The sequence below is a fragment of the Phaethon aethereus genome, assembly GCF_964289735.1.
Source record: "Phaethon aethereus genome assembly, chromosome: 5".
In the NCBI taxonomy this organism is placed as follows: domain Eukaryota; kingdom Metazoa; phylum Chordata; class Aves; order Phaethontiformes; family Phaethontidae; genus Phaethon; species Phaethon aethereus.
In genome coordinates, this window is record NC_138579.1 from 65,313,199 (window position 1) to 65,329,130 (window position 15,932).

General features: G+C 44.1%; 1 protein-coding gene across 1 annotated transcript; it reads left to right on the plus strand.

Annotated features, from left to right (window-relative positions):
- Positions 1–12,325: 12,325 nt before the first annotated feature.
- BDNF (brain derived neurotrophic factor) lies at positions 12,326–13,355 on the plus strand. Its single transcript, XM_081999925.1, has one exon. It carries the CDS (start codon positions 12,373–12,375, stop codon positions 13,111–13,113), a length of 741 nt encoding a protein of 246 aa, XP_081856051.1. The 5' UTR covers positions 12,326–12,372; the 3' UTR covers positions 13,114–13,355.
- The last annotated feature ends 2,577 nt before the right edge of the window (positions 13,356–15,932 follow it).

A 15,932-nucleotide genomic window follows, 5' to 3' on the forward strand; every position in this document is an offset into this window, starting at 1 on the left:
CTGCCTTATCAAACATGATCAAAACACTGCTTTCTTTAAACATAACAGCTCCTGGAGAAATGCAGTTTTGTCTAGATCAAGGAATTAAAGGTTATGATCTCTGGATTCCTTAGTCCGTTATGCCATTTACTTTTTGAAGCTTGGTGCAAGGTTTAGTATACATATGGTTTAGTTTACCCTTCTTTACGCTGGCTATGGCGTGCTCGGTGAGTGTTCTGTACTTGATATACTGAGATGAAAAGGAATGAAATCTAAACTTTATTCAAGGGCTGGATTAGTAAGTAAACCAACCTCCCCTTAGTCATAGCTGTCACCGTACTAGAGAAGTGTATGGACACTGTTGGGATGAGCGACAGGACTTGTTTTGCGGTATTTCTAGATAATTGTGCCTGCTGGCTGCCTGCATTAAGACTTGGATCTTCACTTGCTATTTACATTCCTTTTGAGTTGATAATCCAGTTTGACTGAGCCGTAAATGCCAAGAGAGAAATGCTATTTGATAGAATTTGTACTGAAAGCCAGTGTGAGTCCAAGGGGGAAGCAAAGCCACTAACAAGTTCAAGCTGGCAAGGGTAACTTAACCAGAGCCTGTGCCAGGAAACTGTGGTGAAGGACGAATTTGCTGCTGAACTTCATGACCTCCCTTTATCTTTATAATGGGTTGAACCAAAGCTAGAAATAAACACATCTGAAGTTCTTTAATTTTTGCTTTTCCAGATATAAACATTACAGTTTATGTCAATGTCATGATTATTTTTTTGTTGGCAGCTAATGTCCTGCAGGCTGGTGAAGAAGAAGTGTTTTATTTTATAGGAGGCAAAGAAGGATGTTTCGTGTCTGATTACAACAGCAGGGTACTTACTGGTATGGTGTCTGCAGGTTGTTGCCAATGAAATGGTGCAAAGAGAGGATAAGCAGGTGCTTCTTTACATCTTCTCACAGAAATACAAATTTTGTGTAATGACAAGCATAAGAATGTCTGAAAATTCATTTTCCACTTAAAAGCTAATGATTTGTACCTGAATTTAAAACAAAGAACAAAGCTGCCTTCCATGGAAGACTCATTTAAATGAGTCCTTTTCTCTCTGTTTTGCACTAATGATTAATTTCTGTTGCGCCCCTGTGCAAAACTTTTCTGCCATTGTAACTTCAAAAGTTAGCAGGAGCGTTAATGATGACCAAGGATGTCGCAAAAGGATAAGTGAGTCAATTCCACATGCCTCCATTAAAAAAAGAAAAAGCCTTCAACAAAAAACTCCTCAGAAAGAAGGTTTAAGAAACTACTTAGAGGTCTAAGTCTCCGAAGAAGTTTACCTCAGTCTGACAAACCTAGATGAAACATCTTAAATTCCATAATCTTCAAGCATGAAGCCGTATCACCTGGTTCTTAATCAGTTTTGTTCAACATAGATATTGTGGTATATTTTTTTCCTTGCTCCGATTCCTGTAACTGTTAGGAAAATTATAGAATCTTACGCTTGAAAATACTAGAAATCATTTCCCCTGCCTCTAGCTAATGGAAGGACAGGCATGCCATGAGAGCTAGAAAACACAATAACTAACTTCTGTGTCTACATTAAACACTTTGGAGCAAGTCTTCAGTTGCAAAGCACCACCAGATCTGTTAGTATTTGAGTTGTACTCACTAGAAAATGATTGTGAGGGAACTGCCGATACTCTGCGTATCTCGTAATTAGTCATGTTCAGGCATACTTCAAAACACGACCTGTAGTTTTGTCGAGAATGGTCCTGAGCTATTTGTATTTTTAACAAAAAGATAAATCTGTGGAGATGCATTGGGGAAAAACAAAGATGACCAGAACTCAGTCATCTCTTTTTTTTTTTTAAATTCTTTTGATGGGGATGGTGCTGCTATGTTGGCTTCATCCCCTGTAAGGGCTCAGCATCCATATTATGAGTAGGCATAGCCTTGCTCTTCTCCATTTTATACAAATTAAGGCTGACCTTTGGTCCCTGGCAAGCTGCCTGGTTTGTATTTATAGGGCTGGTAACTACCTACTTGTGCAGTAGTAGTTCTCCATGGGAATAGGTCTTTTCCTGAATTTCGTAGCAAATTTGCTGTGGGTGTAAGCAGCCTCTGGATGAGACAGGAAGTTGTGTTGCATTTCAACTCAAACCTCTTAGAGGGTTTAATGGTGAAGAATGTTTCTATTTTAACACTGGTTTTGCTTTTCTTGTTGTTCTTGGTTATATAATGGTTGAGCCCACAAATTAGAAGCATGAGGCTAAAAGCTGAAGAATGAAGGAAGAAACAAAAAGCCATATGGCAATAGCAGGAGGTCCTGCCACCCCACCTTAGGCTCGTGACAACATGCCCTACATTTAACCTACAGTCAGGAACTAATTAACAACACAGATGGAAGCAAGCTAGCGTATGTATTCAAAATAATACCCCTCAGGTTTTATAATCAGCTGCCCTGCCTCTTTCTGGTTTAGACATCCAAGTAACCGTAGAGAGATTTGCAAAATACGCAAATGATACGTACGGTTAAGGCCGCTTTGTGTAGCAGCTGCGGCGAGGGGTGGGGAGCGGGGGTCCCCAGTTCTCCTCGGGCTCAGCGGTGACTTGCTGTGCCGTCCGGGGCAAGTTGCTTAAACGTCTTCGCGGGCTTCTGCCTGCCCAGAAGGAAAACGGGATTTCTGATGCGGTTCCTCCTCGCCAAAGGATGTTGAGGTCCAGTGTTCGCACAGCGCTTTGGAAGCTTTGATAGCGTGTTCTCCAAGAAATGCCGTACAAGTGGAGAGTCTCAGCGGCGTAAGCACCAGGTCTCTCTGCTCTTGCACCTTCTGTGGGTTTTTGCCTCTCGGGAACTACTAATGATCCCTGATAAGACAGCTCTGCTTTTGATTTTGAGTAGGATGGTGACTTCTAGATAGCCTATCGTGTTGCGCAGAGATTTGGGAGAGGGAGAACACTTAGCTGTTTTCAACAGGCTAATTGGGAAATTTAATGTTTCTCTCTAACTTTCTCTTTCCTTCCCCCACCCCCAGCTCTCTGAAGAGTGGCTCTCCTTCCCTGCAGGGCAGCAGGATCTGCTTATGTGAAGGGACAGGTATCGAAGTTTTTCTAGAGAAGTGTTTATTTAATGACCGGAATCCCATATATAAACCTGCCCGTTGGAGCGTAAGGGCTCTTACAGTGAACAGTACGCTGGCAGCGAAGCCACTTTCTTCAGCGGGGGGGTGCGCATGAAACAAGACACCCAAGCGCAGAGAGGAGGCAAGTTAAGTGGCGTTGGGCTGGATTTTGCATGCTTCTCTTCATAGGCATGTCTGGGCTCTTTATGTGCTTATATCGGTGGGGGAAGGGAGGAGCCAGTCTGCACACCTAGAAAGCTTTTTTCTTCGTCTTTAAAGCGTAATTATTACCAAATATGCAGGTATCCCTCAGGAGCCCCGAGTGTGAGGAAGCTGTTTTGCTGAAACCTGTCACATTTTGCTCTGACAGAGGTATTAGCTATCGTTTAGGTGTTGGCCCCATCTGATTTTATGACCGCGTAATGGGCCACCTTTGCAGCTGGTATAAATCTATGAACAGAGCACTGTGGATTTACACCAGGCAGTGACTCTGTCCACCAGGATCAGGTCCACTGGAACATACTGTTTCAATGAACCTCAACAGTGTTTGTGGAAATACTTTTCTACGATCCCACAATCTATAGTTACATCTGGTGGCAAGTATGAAAAGCCGTAAGCCAGGTAAACTTAGTTTTTAACTGGGGAGGGAGAGGACCCAGCGTCCATGTAATTCACAGGAATCACAGTGTGATACTTCTCTGTGAAAGAAATGACACCATTATACAACTGGGAGAAGGCAGGAGCATGATAAATTAATTTTTCCTGCCAGGCAGCAGGTTTTTATTTTTCTTTGTTCCATTAAACCTTTGTACCTTGAGCAGTACGACTAATGAAGCTTGTTTTCAGACACTCGCGTCTTTGCCAGATGTACCTCCTCACCCCTTCTAGTAATTCCAAACCTTTTTCCACTGAGGAGCTTGTGAAATGAAAGCAACCGTACAGAGTGTTGTAACTCTAAGTGCGTAAGCCCATGCACTGGTGTTTGCCTGAGTAAGGATGGAGGAGGGGGGAAGCTTATTTGGGTGGGTCTTAGCTACTTGCCAGTTACAACAGTGACTGTGGAAATAGTGTTGTCTGCGAAACTTGTATCCCTCTATCGAATCCAGCTGAAGTTGGCCCCCAAATTTTTAAAATAGATTAGGGATAGAGTGCCAGGCATAGCAATTGCAAAAGTCTTGTTTCAACATGAAACTACTTAGAAGGTGGAAAAAAAGCTGAAGACTATAATGCTTTTAAATCTGTGGTGTGCTGCGTGGTCAGTAAAACATCGGTGAAGGAGCACTTCTTGCCGAAGTGTTTTCAATACGCTTATGTTAACACTGTTGGAAAATTATGTTAATATGTTATCTCCAAAGATAAAGCCATTGTCACAGCAGGACATATGCAGGGCTGGCTGCCCACCAAGGTGGGTTAGGATCCTAACGAGTATATCCTCGTTAAATACAAATTCCTCATTATTCCATTAATGTAGATTGCAGTGGCTTTGCAAACTCACGAATTTTTGTTCCTGGTCTGGTCTTTCCCGTGTAACATTGGACTTGAATGCTGCCAGAAGCTGCTCCGGTACCTCAGTGTAAGCTTTTATCCCTTGCCCCCTGTATGGAAGGTATTTCCACGGAGATGCCGTGCTAGCAACTGAACTGAGCGTTTGTTGAGAGAAATCCACGCACGAGGGCGGGCAGCCAACAGATGACTGATAACACCACTGGCAAACGCAGGCATATTGTTAATACCTGTCAGGGCTCTGACAACAGGCATTTCCAGTTTCTGGTTCACGCACATCACAAGGTACTCATCTGCTTCATTTCAAGGACTGACTATGGCTAAAAGCAAGGTATTCTCTTACGGCAATGCCACACACAGTCAGGGTCTCAGCAAAGGTAAGAGTCTTGCAACAAATGGGTATAGCCCTTGCTCTCCTCCCTTACTCTAGAGAAAGCACTGTCTGCCCAAACCGTGGGTAACTGCTCCATCTGACGCTTAATGCTTTTTAACCATTGATTTTCCTTGGCTAAGCTTCACTTATGTTCCAGTTGAGTGCATGATGTTCTATAGGTCCTAGGAAGCTTGCCACTCGCAGCAGAGCCGATGGGCGTGTGGGATGTTTTACATGCTGTTCAATAGTTTGTAGGCACTCGTAAGATCCAAGCTCAACTGGTACAGCAGCTTCTGGGTTGTTCCACGGCTGCTGGACACATGTCACAGTACAAGGGATCCAACTCACGCTAGTTTGCACGCAACATGCTCCGTTCTGCTCCTGCTCTTGGGTGCCAATTCTCCTTGACTTCAGTGGGAGCTTCATGCATGTGCTTGGCAGAATAGCTCAGTCCTGCGACGATTCAGCACAGTACTTCATACCAAAGAGCTCTAGTGAAACGGAAGACAAACCACAGATGCTGCTCAAAGGTCTGAGGTTCTGCCCTCATGTCCTTCCACACACAGGTTGAATTAACATTATACAAAGCTCTAGTGGCTATCGAAGCAAGTGATTTTGGAGACCTGTAATTATCTGCTCCCATAGGGGAACCAGATAGTATCTTGGCATGGAGTAATTATTTCATGGCACGGTTTTGTGCTGGTTTTGTGGGGAATTTTAGGTAGCCTGTTCTATAGGTGAGCTTTCACAGAGGTTGCATAATGTTACCTCTGAATAAACACAGTGGTGGCATGCATGTATCTTGACAAAGACTCTAAAACAGAGTAATGCAGTTTTCTAAGCCTGACATCAATTTTGAATTGGAATTTGCTAATGCTTAGAACTTGGGCTTGGAAGTCATGTCCTTACCAGACAGTATTTCTGGCTACCTGTGATACTCCTGATGAGCAAAAATAAACCTGCTGGTAGCACTTTTATAGGAGGGGGACTTTCACTGTATGCCAAAATTTCACGTTGAAATACGAAGGTAAAAAATGTTGTGGTAAAGCATACTGTGCTTGTTATGCACACAGGTACCCTTTTGGAGCTGAGTTTTTGTTCACAGTAGGGATCGCAAACCCTGGTGCAGGTTGGACGCCCCGTACGCGGGATGCCGTACAAACAGCTGGAAAAGCAGGATATGTGTCACTGGCACAACATCAGTTCCCATTGTAAAAGTATAAAAATAGTGCACATCTGTTCTCTTCCATGGGTGTTGTCTCTCTGAAAGCTCTGATACCATCTGCAAGCCTGGCCTGCTATTCCTTCGCTTGCGCGTACTGCCAAAACTCATTCTGCCTGTTTCCTGGTAGGGGCAGAATGGGTCTGAGATCCACCCGATAGAAATCCTCCTGGGAACTCCTCGTAGTCCTGCACTTGCCAATTTAAGTATAAGCATGCTTGGAGTGAGGAGACTGTCTGGTCTGTGCCCATTAGAGCAGCTGAACTCTCTTTCTCGGAGCTTTGAAGCAAGTGTGCCCTTTGCACGGCTGTTTGAGTGTCCAGAAAGGTATGATGAAAGTTTGTAGGAAATTCTGATACATAACTCTGTGAAAGATCAGGGGTGTAATGTCATGGCATTATTATTTTGCTGTTATTTTCTTTGAGTTCTTTCCCACCTCTGGTTGACAGGGGAAGTTGTGGGTTTTGTATTCATTGGGGAGAGAGTCCGATAAAACCTTGGAACCCTACAAGAACTCCTTGTAGAGCTTTAAACAGATGCATACTTCTCCAGAGCGAATGTAGGCATTGCTGGAGCTTCTTTGCTCTCAGAAGCTGTACCATGGGCAATATTTAGCAACATAAGATGAAAGAAAATTTCTTATGTTAAAAGTTGTAGTTTACAAACTACTTGTAAATTTGCTTGCTATTTATCTTATTCTTCAAGGCCAGGTTGGACGGGGCTCTGAGCAACCTGGTCTAGTGGAAGATGTCCCTGCCCATGGCAGGGGCGTTGGACTAGATGAACTTTAAGGTCCCTTCCCACCCAAACCATTCTGTGATTCAAAATGGTTCTTTGTCTTTGCCATCTCTGGCATTATGGCTAAGTAGATTTTATTACCTCAGGGAAAACCAACATGAGAGAATTAAAAATAAAATGGGTTTCTTCTTCCTGACATGAAGAACCAACTTACAAGAATACAAATTGGGTGTGGGTGTGCATGCACTGGGGGGGAGGGCGCTTTATTTTCAGTAATAAAAAGTAATTATATAGTTTGCATAAATAGCCGCAAGGATAACCAGAGTGCGTCAGACATCCAGTTATGCATGTGTTAAAGGTTAATAATATTTGTTCTCAGTACATTTAGTCTTTGCAAATCATGTGCTGACATGCATCCCATTTTGGTATCTGTTCACACACTCTGGTAATGATGCGTAGAGCAGGAACTCATGCCTGTGCCATTCAGTAGTATTTAGTAAATTGAACTTTTGTATAAAGGTCTTAGAAAATGGCAAGGCAGAAAATGAATGTCTTCTTGCTGCTAATTTTAACTTCCACCGCACACGCCTTTCTGGAGATGAAAGCTTTATGAATCTATTCACTACTGAAAGTTATTTCAACTTTCGTAGCACATATCAGGATGCAGAAAAGCAAGTACACGTTCACAGCTTTTCCTCAGGTCTCTTTGCTGGAAATACAACCTGCTAAGCTGCTAGATTTGTGCTTAAAATAGCAAAAAATAATGAAATAAAACAATTAACTGGTGAATCCTCATTAAATACAAATACTGAAATAAATAGTGCAGCTAGGAAATTGACTGCATATGTAGACTAGCTGTAGATAATTGACATGACCTTCATTTAACGAGCCTTCTTCCCATTAGTGGAGATGACCGCCACAATTATGTGCCCTTATTCTAGCTGTAATTGTATGGACTTTATTGAAGTACAAACTAGGTCACGTCTTCCTGAGACCTGGTCCATGGTGGCTGACCTCTTTTCATTGCTTCAGCTTTGCTATGCTGCATGAGAGAAGGAAGGATGTTCTTGCAGCCATGAGAATGGATGTCGGTCAGGAAGCCAGACTCAAATGTTGTTTCTGACAGACGTCTTGTGTGACCTGAGGGAGTAGCTTAAGGCTAGGTCTCAAGGAGGCTAGCATACATCTATTTTAAATAGCTTATATCTATTTTATACCAGTTAGTAGGTGTATGCAAGATTCTACGGGATGGCAGTTGAATGAAGATTCTCTCTCCTAGAGAAGTCTCTGATCTTTTATGCCCCGTGACGTAGCTGGTCGGGAGGAATGCAAAAGAGCTGCAGCCTTTAGCTGTTGTCCTAGGAGGTAGGGACTGGAGACCTGAACCTTCTACAGCTGAGAAGAGAGGGGATGGGTGCGTGAAAGGACTACAGAGTGAGGCTGTATCAGCAGTGATTTTATTTTGTATTTTTCTAGCTGTATGTCTGACTAGAAGTGGCCGCGGCTACTCTGTTTTGTTTGGCATTCGGTTGTATTGATGCCCTCAGAACATGCGGTTTTGGCCAGGTTGCTCCAGTCAAGAAATGCTCAGCAGGGATGAGCCTGTGTGGGAAATAGTTGCTCAGTCTACCCGGGTGGCATCAGGCATGGGTGCACGCAGAAATGCCGGGGCGTCTCCGTGCCAGGCCTCGTAGTGGTGGATGTGCCCAGTAAGGAAAGGAGCAGTACCTTGCTCAGGAGTAGCGTGCTGGTAAACCAGGCAAACACAGCCTTCCCCCACGCTCCCACCCCGGTTCAGCTTCCACGCGGGCTGACACGGCGATTTCCTCATAATCAGAAGGGCGCGCGTAATCTGTTGGTGTTTGGCGTTTACGAGGCTCTTGTAACAGGACGGGCAGTATCTTTAATCTTTGCGACGTAATGAAAGTTCGATAGTTGGGGAGCAGAAAAGGGACTGGAAGCTGCCGTCCAAAGGGTTTCCAGTGACGTTTTTGGTGCTGCATTGGGGTATTAGTCCTGCCTCACTGAGAGGTGAACTGTGTGTTCATGAGTCAGTTCAAAAGTAGCTGAAAGGTTGTGTGTTTCTACCCATGGAGTGAGATTTGAATCTTACTCTGCTATAGCATATTAAGCTAGTAGGGTGTGAGCGGCTGCTACTAGAAATCGCTATGGCCTCTAAAAGAGATTTCCTAAGTGTTAAAATATTACTTCCTCGTATTAAATCACTTGATATCATTTTACTGCCAAAGACAAGGACTGTGTATATTGCTCAAGTCACTGTCAAGATAGGGAGAAGAATCTTGACACATCCCGCTTGCACAGTTTAGCTTTGTCTGGGACTCATTTGCAAAGAAGTAGATCTTTAATCTGTGTTTGCTTCCTCTCAATGTTCCATGTGTCTGTGCTGCTAAAGGTTACTTTGACATATTCTTCTACTGTTACAAATGTGGGGAAGAGGGGTGGCTTTTAGGGGGACACATTTTCTTGTCTGTTATCAGTATGTTATGTGGATAAATGGCTTTCTTAAAGCTGTTGGTTTTCAGACCCTAGTCGTACACTGTTTCTTGCTGCCCCAAGATAATAGCGGCAGTTGTGTGTCATCAGATGGGATGTAAATTGATCAAGCTTGACAGCAGTTTCCTTCCTAAATGGAAGGCCAGTTTTATTAAGGAAGGATTAATTTAACGTGAGATATGAAGTACTGTTAGATCGATCTGGTGACCCACCAGCCACTGGCGGAGGATGCTGAGGGCTTATTGAAGTCAACTGGTGGGGCTTCTCTGCACATCTCTGTCCTCTTGCCATTTTCCTTGTAGGAAAATGTCCATACAACCGAAGCTGCACAGCCACTGTTCTATTCATTTCACATCCCTCCAAGCTCATTGCTACCATGAGAGGTAAACAGCCCAATGGCAATAGTGAAGGATGTGGTCTGGTCCAGGAATCCTTCTATCCTTTGTTCACCTTTCTAACTTGAAAAACCAACGTTCAGCCTCCACCTGGTGTACTTAACTGATAGGTGCAAACTTCTTTGATTTGTGCTTGTCTTGGTGCCTCTTGTGTTGCGTCCTCTCTCTTTTGCACTGGAAGGTCCTTTGGGGCACTACGTGCTCAGACAGAGTCTGTCCTCCAGAGTCGAGATGTTGGCTGGGACCTCTGGGCACTACTCTAATAAAAATAACAGGAACTTGATTAGGAGCCAGAAGATCTGTGTTCTGTTCGCTGCTCTGGTGGTCACAAAGTGCGATGTGGGTGTTTGGGTGGTTTTTTTTTTTTCCTTTTAAGTTTTATATAAAACAATTCTCAGAACAGGGAATGTATGAATATTATTTTTGTTGCCTGTTCTGCTGGCTCTGCATTTGTGTGCTAGCTGAACCACCCCTTCTCCCTCTTGTCTTGTCTCCTTGTTTGATAAAAGAAGACTGATAACCTTCTTCCTTGTGTTGTAAATCATCTCTGTAGTGTCTCTCTTCCTCCCCTTTGAGGAAGAAATCTGATATTGCTCCCTGTAGAATGTTTTAAAAATCCTACGATGAAAAAGTGTGCAAAATATTAATGTTCTGCATGGTTAGAGCAAACACTATGTTCCTGTGAGTCACAGATGTCGGGTTTGTTTAATCTTAATAAATCTATGCCACAATAACACTTTTAAACGGGAAGAGGGATGGAGGGATGAAGGAAGAGTTGTGTTGGGCTAGAGAAGATTCTTAGCCAAAGTCTTGTTTAGTGAGGAGCTGGCGGCAAAGGGGTATGGACACAAACCCAAACGCTTCCCACCCTCCCCGCCTTCATTAAGTAAACTTTGAGACCTGTATTTTGGGCACTGCCTTTCTAGTACATCTTTCATTTTTCTTTGTATGTTTTATGATAGATTGTCTTTCCATGTTCGAGTCTTAAGAGTACTAGTTTCCCACAGCATATTTGCAGAAGATGAAGTAAGGCTTTTTACATAGCACCCTGTTGGCAAACAGAAATAGCATTTACTCCAGTGAGCGCTGCCAAGTATGAGGTACTTCCGAATGAACTTCAAAAGCTCTGAAACAAGCATTAGCTGCTTCTTCAGAAATGTGAACAATGCCATTGCTTTCTAGCAAGCAGAACTGGCGAGAGCAGGGATCGGAAGGAGGAGAAATAACAACTGGATGTGATGGATGTTGTAGTAGCACTTGGGATCAGATGGAAAGTATAGCGCTCTGTCACTGCCGGATTCGGGGGGTTCTTGTTGTAATAGGACCTAAAGGGTGTACTCTGCACTTGAGGAGGAAACCATTTCTACCCGGAGGAGCGTACAACCTACGGAGACGTAGCGAAGTGCTTGGGGAGGAGCAGTCATATGAGCCCAGGCTGTTGAGGGGGCTGATAGGAGCGAGTCGTGCTGATTCCAAAGCCGGTGAGGAGTTTTCTTACTGGTGCTCTTTGGTGCTACCCCTCCATGCTCAACGAGGGCAGTGCCAAGCGTACACGTACGCCTCAAAGCATGGCCCATAACGCGCGCCAGGACTTGGGGCAGAACGCGAGAGAAACAGGCCAACCGCTGTGTTGCGATATGGCAGTAGGGCCGGTTGTGCTGGTTTTCACGCTGAGCTCTGGGCTTTAAGTGGGTTTGAATAGGTGCTTTGCCCCCTTGAGAACAGGCGGTACGGGGCTCTGGGAGGGTGCGGTGCAGTGGTTCTGGTACTGTCGTTTCAGCGTGGCTCTTTATCGGCTCTGTAATCCAGCGAGTCCCTTCCATGGCATTCACATGATGCAAACAATCTTTCCAGCTCAAATTTAGTATGGTAGCAAGCGAACTGTCCTGGACCATTTTCTTGTTCTATATTTATGCCTACATACCTTCTACTTTTAGATGAGGATTGACCTGCTGAGACCTCAGAATTTGCATGGCCCTTTCCAGTGCTTTGAAGGTTGTATTTCAGAATACAAATGCAATTTATCCTGGTGCTGTTCAGTTTCTTGTGGATAGAATGATGAAATATTTTAGGCATAGAGAGATCCTAAAAATCAAATATTTGCATTTGCATTTGAAATGGAAGTCTTGCCTTTCACACTTGCGAAGCCACCTTTTACTGATGAAATGTTGCGTTCCTAACTAGCAGGTCTGCTTTTGCTGTTACTTGAAATAGGTGTAATCAGTCAATAAATGAGGAGTCCACATACTATCTAATCTAATACTACAGAAAGACTTTGGCCTGCAAGAACTGACTTGCTAGAATCAGTGTTGCCTAAGCTTTGGCATATGCTTTATCTGAAACTCTAAATCAAAGAGCACCCTTTAGCCCCAGTAATGAGTTGTGGCTGCATGCAGGAGGTCTCTGCAGAAAATGCATAATGTCTCATGGAAACTCGGGTGAATTTTTATTACTCTGTGCCTTCTAAGTTAAATCCTTTTTTTCTTCCTTGTTCTCGTCCTTAACAGTTCCACCAAGTGAGAAGAGTGATGACCATCCTTTTCCTTACTATGGTTATCTCATACTTCAGTTGCATGAAAGCTGCCCCGATGAAAGAAGCTAGTGTAAGAGGACAAGGCAGCTTGGCTTACCCAGGTCTTCGGACCCATGGGACTCTTGAGAGCCTAAATGGGCCCAGTGCTGGTTCAAGAGGACTGACATCGCTGGCAGACACTTTTGAACATGTCATAGAGGAGCTTCTAGATGAGGACCAGGACATCCAGCCCAGCGAGGAAAACAAGGATGCAGACTTGTACACATCCCGAGTCATGCTAAGCAGTCAAGTGCCTTTGGAACCCCCACTGCTCTTTCTGCTTGAGGAGTACAAAAACTACTTGGATGCTGCAAACATGTCCATGAGGGTCCGGCGCCACTCTGACCCGGCACGCCGCGGGGAACTGAGCGTATGTGACAGCACGAGCGAGTGGGTGACAGCGGCAGAGAAAAAGACTGCAGTGGACATGTCCGGGGCGACTGTCACCGTCCTGGAAAAAGTCCCAGTACCCAAAGGCCAACTGAAGCAATACTTCTACGAGACCAAATGCAACCCCAAGGGGTACACGAAGGAGGGCTGCAGGGGCATAGACAAGAGGCACTGGAACTCCCAGTGCCGAACTACCCAGTCTTACGTGAGAGCTCTCACAATGGATAATAAAAAGAGAGTTGGCTGGCGCTTTATAAGGATAGACACTTCCTGTGTATGTACATTAACCATTAAAAGGGGAAGATAGTGGATTCGTGTTGTATAGATTATATTGAGACAAAATTATCTATTTGTATATATACATAACAGGGTAAATTATTCAGTAAAAAATAATTTTATGGACTGCATGTATAACTGAAGTTTATACAGTACAGTGGTTCCACAATCTATTTATTGAACATATCCATGACCTGAAGGGGAACAAGTCATTTGCGCACAAGTTTAAAAAAAAAAAAAAAGGAAAAAAAAAGAAAAACAAGCAAACAAAAAGTCTGCATTACATTCCTCGATAACATTGTGGTTTGTCGCCGTTGCCAAGAATTGAAAATATAAAAAGTTTAAAAAAAAAAAAGAATAAAATTGCATGCTGCTTCAATTGTGAATTGATGATAAACTGTCCTCTTTCAGAAAAATAAATTGAACCAAAACATTCCGTTTACATTTTAGACAGTAAGTATCTTTATTCCTGTTAGTATTATATCTGTTTACTGCTTTTAACTTCTGATAGCGTTGGAATTAAAACAATGTCAAGGTGCTGTTGTCATAGTTTTACTGTTTCTCTTTTACTTTTTAACTCCCATCAGATTGAAAAAAAACCCAAAAAAATCATTACCTTATTCTGGATTAAAAACAAATTTGTTTTTTTGTATATTGTGAAGGTGTTTGCAATAGCAATCCAACTACTGACAAAATAATAATAAAAAAAAGAGGCAACTGAAAAAGAATGGTGATGTTCCACTTCACGTTGTTAAACTTCAGGCTTAAAGACAGCACTTATTTAACTGTATGGCAACATGCTTTTTTGGGTTATTTTTTTTTTTTCTTTGCTGTCTTTGGAGCTCTGCATTTGCTTATACCATGTTTGTTTGTGTTTGTTTCCCCCTCCCCCCTCCTTTCCTCCCTCTGGAAGGATGTTGGTTGTGATCTTTGAAGTGTTTCACTTCCATACAACTGGAGCTTGTCATACCGAAAATATTCTATAGAGTGTTGAGAGTAATGATTTTCATGTAATAAAGGACTCTGTGCTTGGGTCAAATGCCTTGCTGAAACGCAAGAAGAATGTCACTAGAAAAAGGGTCTAGAAAGATGAGAGGGGGTCTGAAATCAGGCTGGTCATGGGACAGGGTAGCTCAGCCAATTCAAGGACAAATACGAGTGTTTTGGGTTGACTGAGGCCATCCAAACCACAGTCAGCACGGAGCGAGGTCCATGGCTGCCGGTGGCAGAGCCTCCCTCGCCGGAGCACGTCTGGCGGAGCGTGGTGGCATCCCTGCCCCGGGGAGCCCTGTGGAGCCACCTCTAGGTGAACGTGCTTGGCTTTTGTGTTGTGTGGCTCTGCCTCTGCTGGCGGCCTCCTTTTATGAATCAAATATTGGCATAAAAAAAAAAAATACTCTTGAAGTAAGTGAAGAGCAAGTGCTGGAGGAGTTGGCTTAACGTTCTTAGATAGACGTGTTTAGCCCTGCGCTACCCCTCTAACTGTCCTGACAGAAGTATTTCTAGGAAGGCAGGGTGTGAGCATGAGAGCTGTGCCGAGCGCTTGCACCGACTGCAGCGGGCCCAGAGAGGCAGAAATAGCTCATTAGTGAGCTTGCTGAAAGCAGATGCTATATTTGTAATTCCTCTAGATGAAGAAGAGTAGCTGAACACAGGGAAATACTGCAAAATATAACTACTGAATGCTGCAGAATCTGCTTTAGTCTGCCTTGCTGTCGAAGTTAATTAAAAACCTGGACTGGCAAAGCTTATTTGAAATACGATTCCCCACAGCACTTCTCTTTGAAGAGCATTTTTAACGCTGAGTTTATCTCGTTACTAGTAGAAACCCATGCTGGAAGCTACCAGAGACACCTTCAAAATCAGCGATTCCTTCTACTTGGGGTAGAAGGGCTCCCCTTTCCCTAGGATAACAGATAACTCCCGTCAAAGGAGAACCACCCCAACTGTGCAATGAAAACCTGTTGCATTGGCCACGCGCATGCTGGACCGTGAGAAGAGAGGGTTGTGTGACACACCTGAACTTCAAACTTTAGCCTTCCCAATCTACTGCAGGTATTCAGGCTCCCACAGAGAAATCAGAAATGAAAAAAAAAAAAGCCACCTCATGAAATGTCTCAAAACTTCAACTGAAGGGTTCTTCATGCAAATGAAATGTTGGTATAATGGAGAATTTCATTCTGCTGTGGCCGGTACCTGTATGTGTATTATAATTCTTTGCATTTAATAATCCAAACGTGGCTCAGGAGCTATTCTCAGCAATATTCCTAAACTACAGCAGAGAGATGCTGTAATGGTGGCTCCCCTCAAAACCAGAGCCGGTTGCTTAGGAAGGGGAAAGGATGATGCTAATGAGTGAATAACAAACCCATCACTCATCTAGCCTGGAAAAAAAAAAATGACAGCTAGGGCATGGCAGTCGTCTAATTCAGATGCAGGAATAAAATAATTCCCAGTTCAAACGAAGTGAATTTCCAAAGGAGTAAATGATAAGGCATAAATCCGGCTAGAAATAAAGTTCCTCCTTGCCCAGAGGTAGCGGTGGCTATATCCCGGGCGCGGAAGCCCACGCCTGGCGGAGGCGAGGGTGCTGCTGGCGTGGCAGGACTGGCACCGGGTGCCGGTAGGTCGGGAGGGGCGAAGGGCAGCCCGTGCGGGTGGGGGGACCGAGGGACGGGGCCGAGAACCTAGAGCAGAGCTCGGTCCTGTCGCGACGTCCGGAGCGACGTCGCCCGTCACGCGCCAGCTCTGCGCCTACTGACATCACGTGAAACCGGCAGTTAAAGTGCGGTCCCGCGGCTCCCACCTGCCTGACCCGACACATCCACGGTCACGGGCTTGGCAGTTTTA

Excerpts from the sequence above, each read along its gene's own strand:
- BDNF (XM_081999925.1), top strand. The coding sequence starts at position 12,373 with ATGACCATCCTTTTCCTTACTATGGTTATCTCATACTTCAGTTGCATG.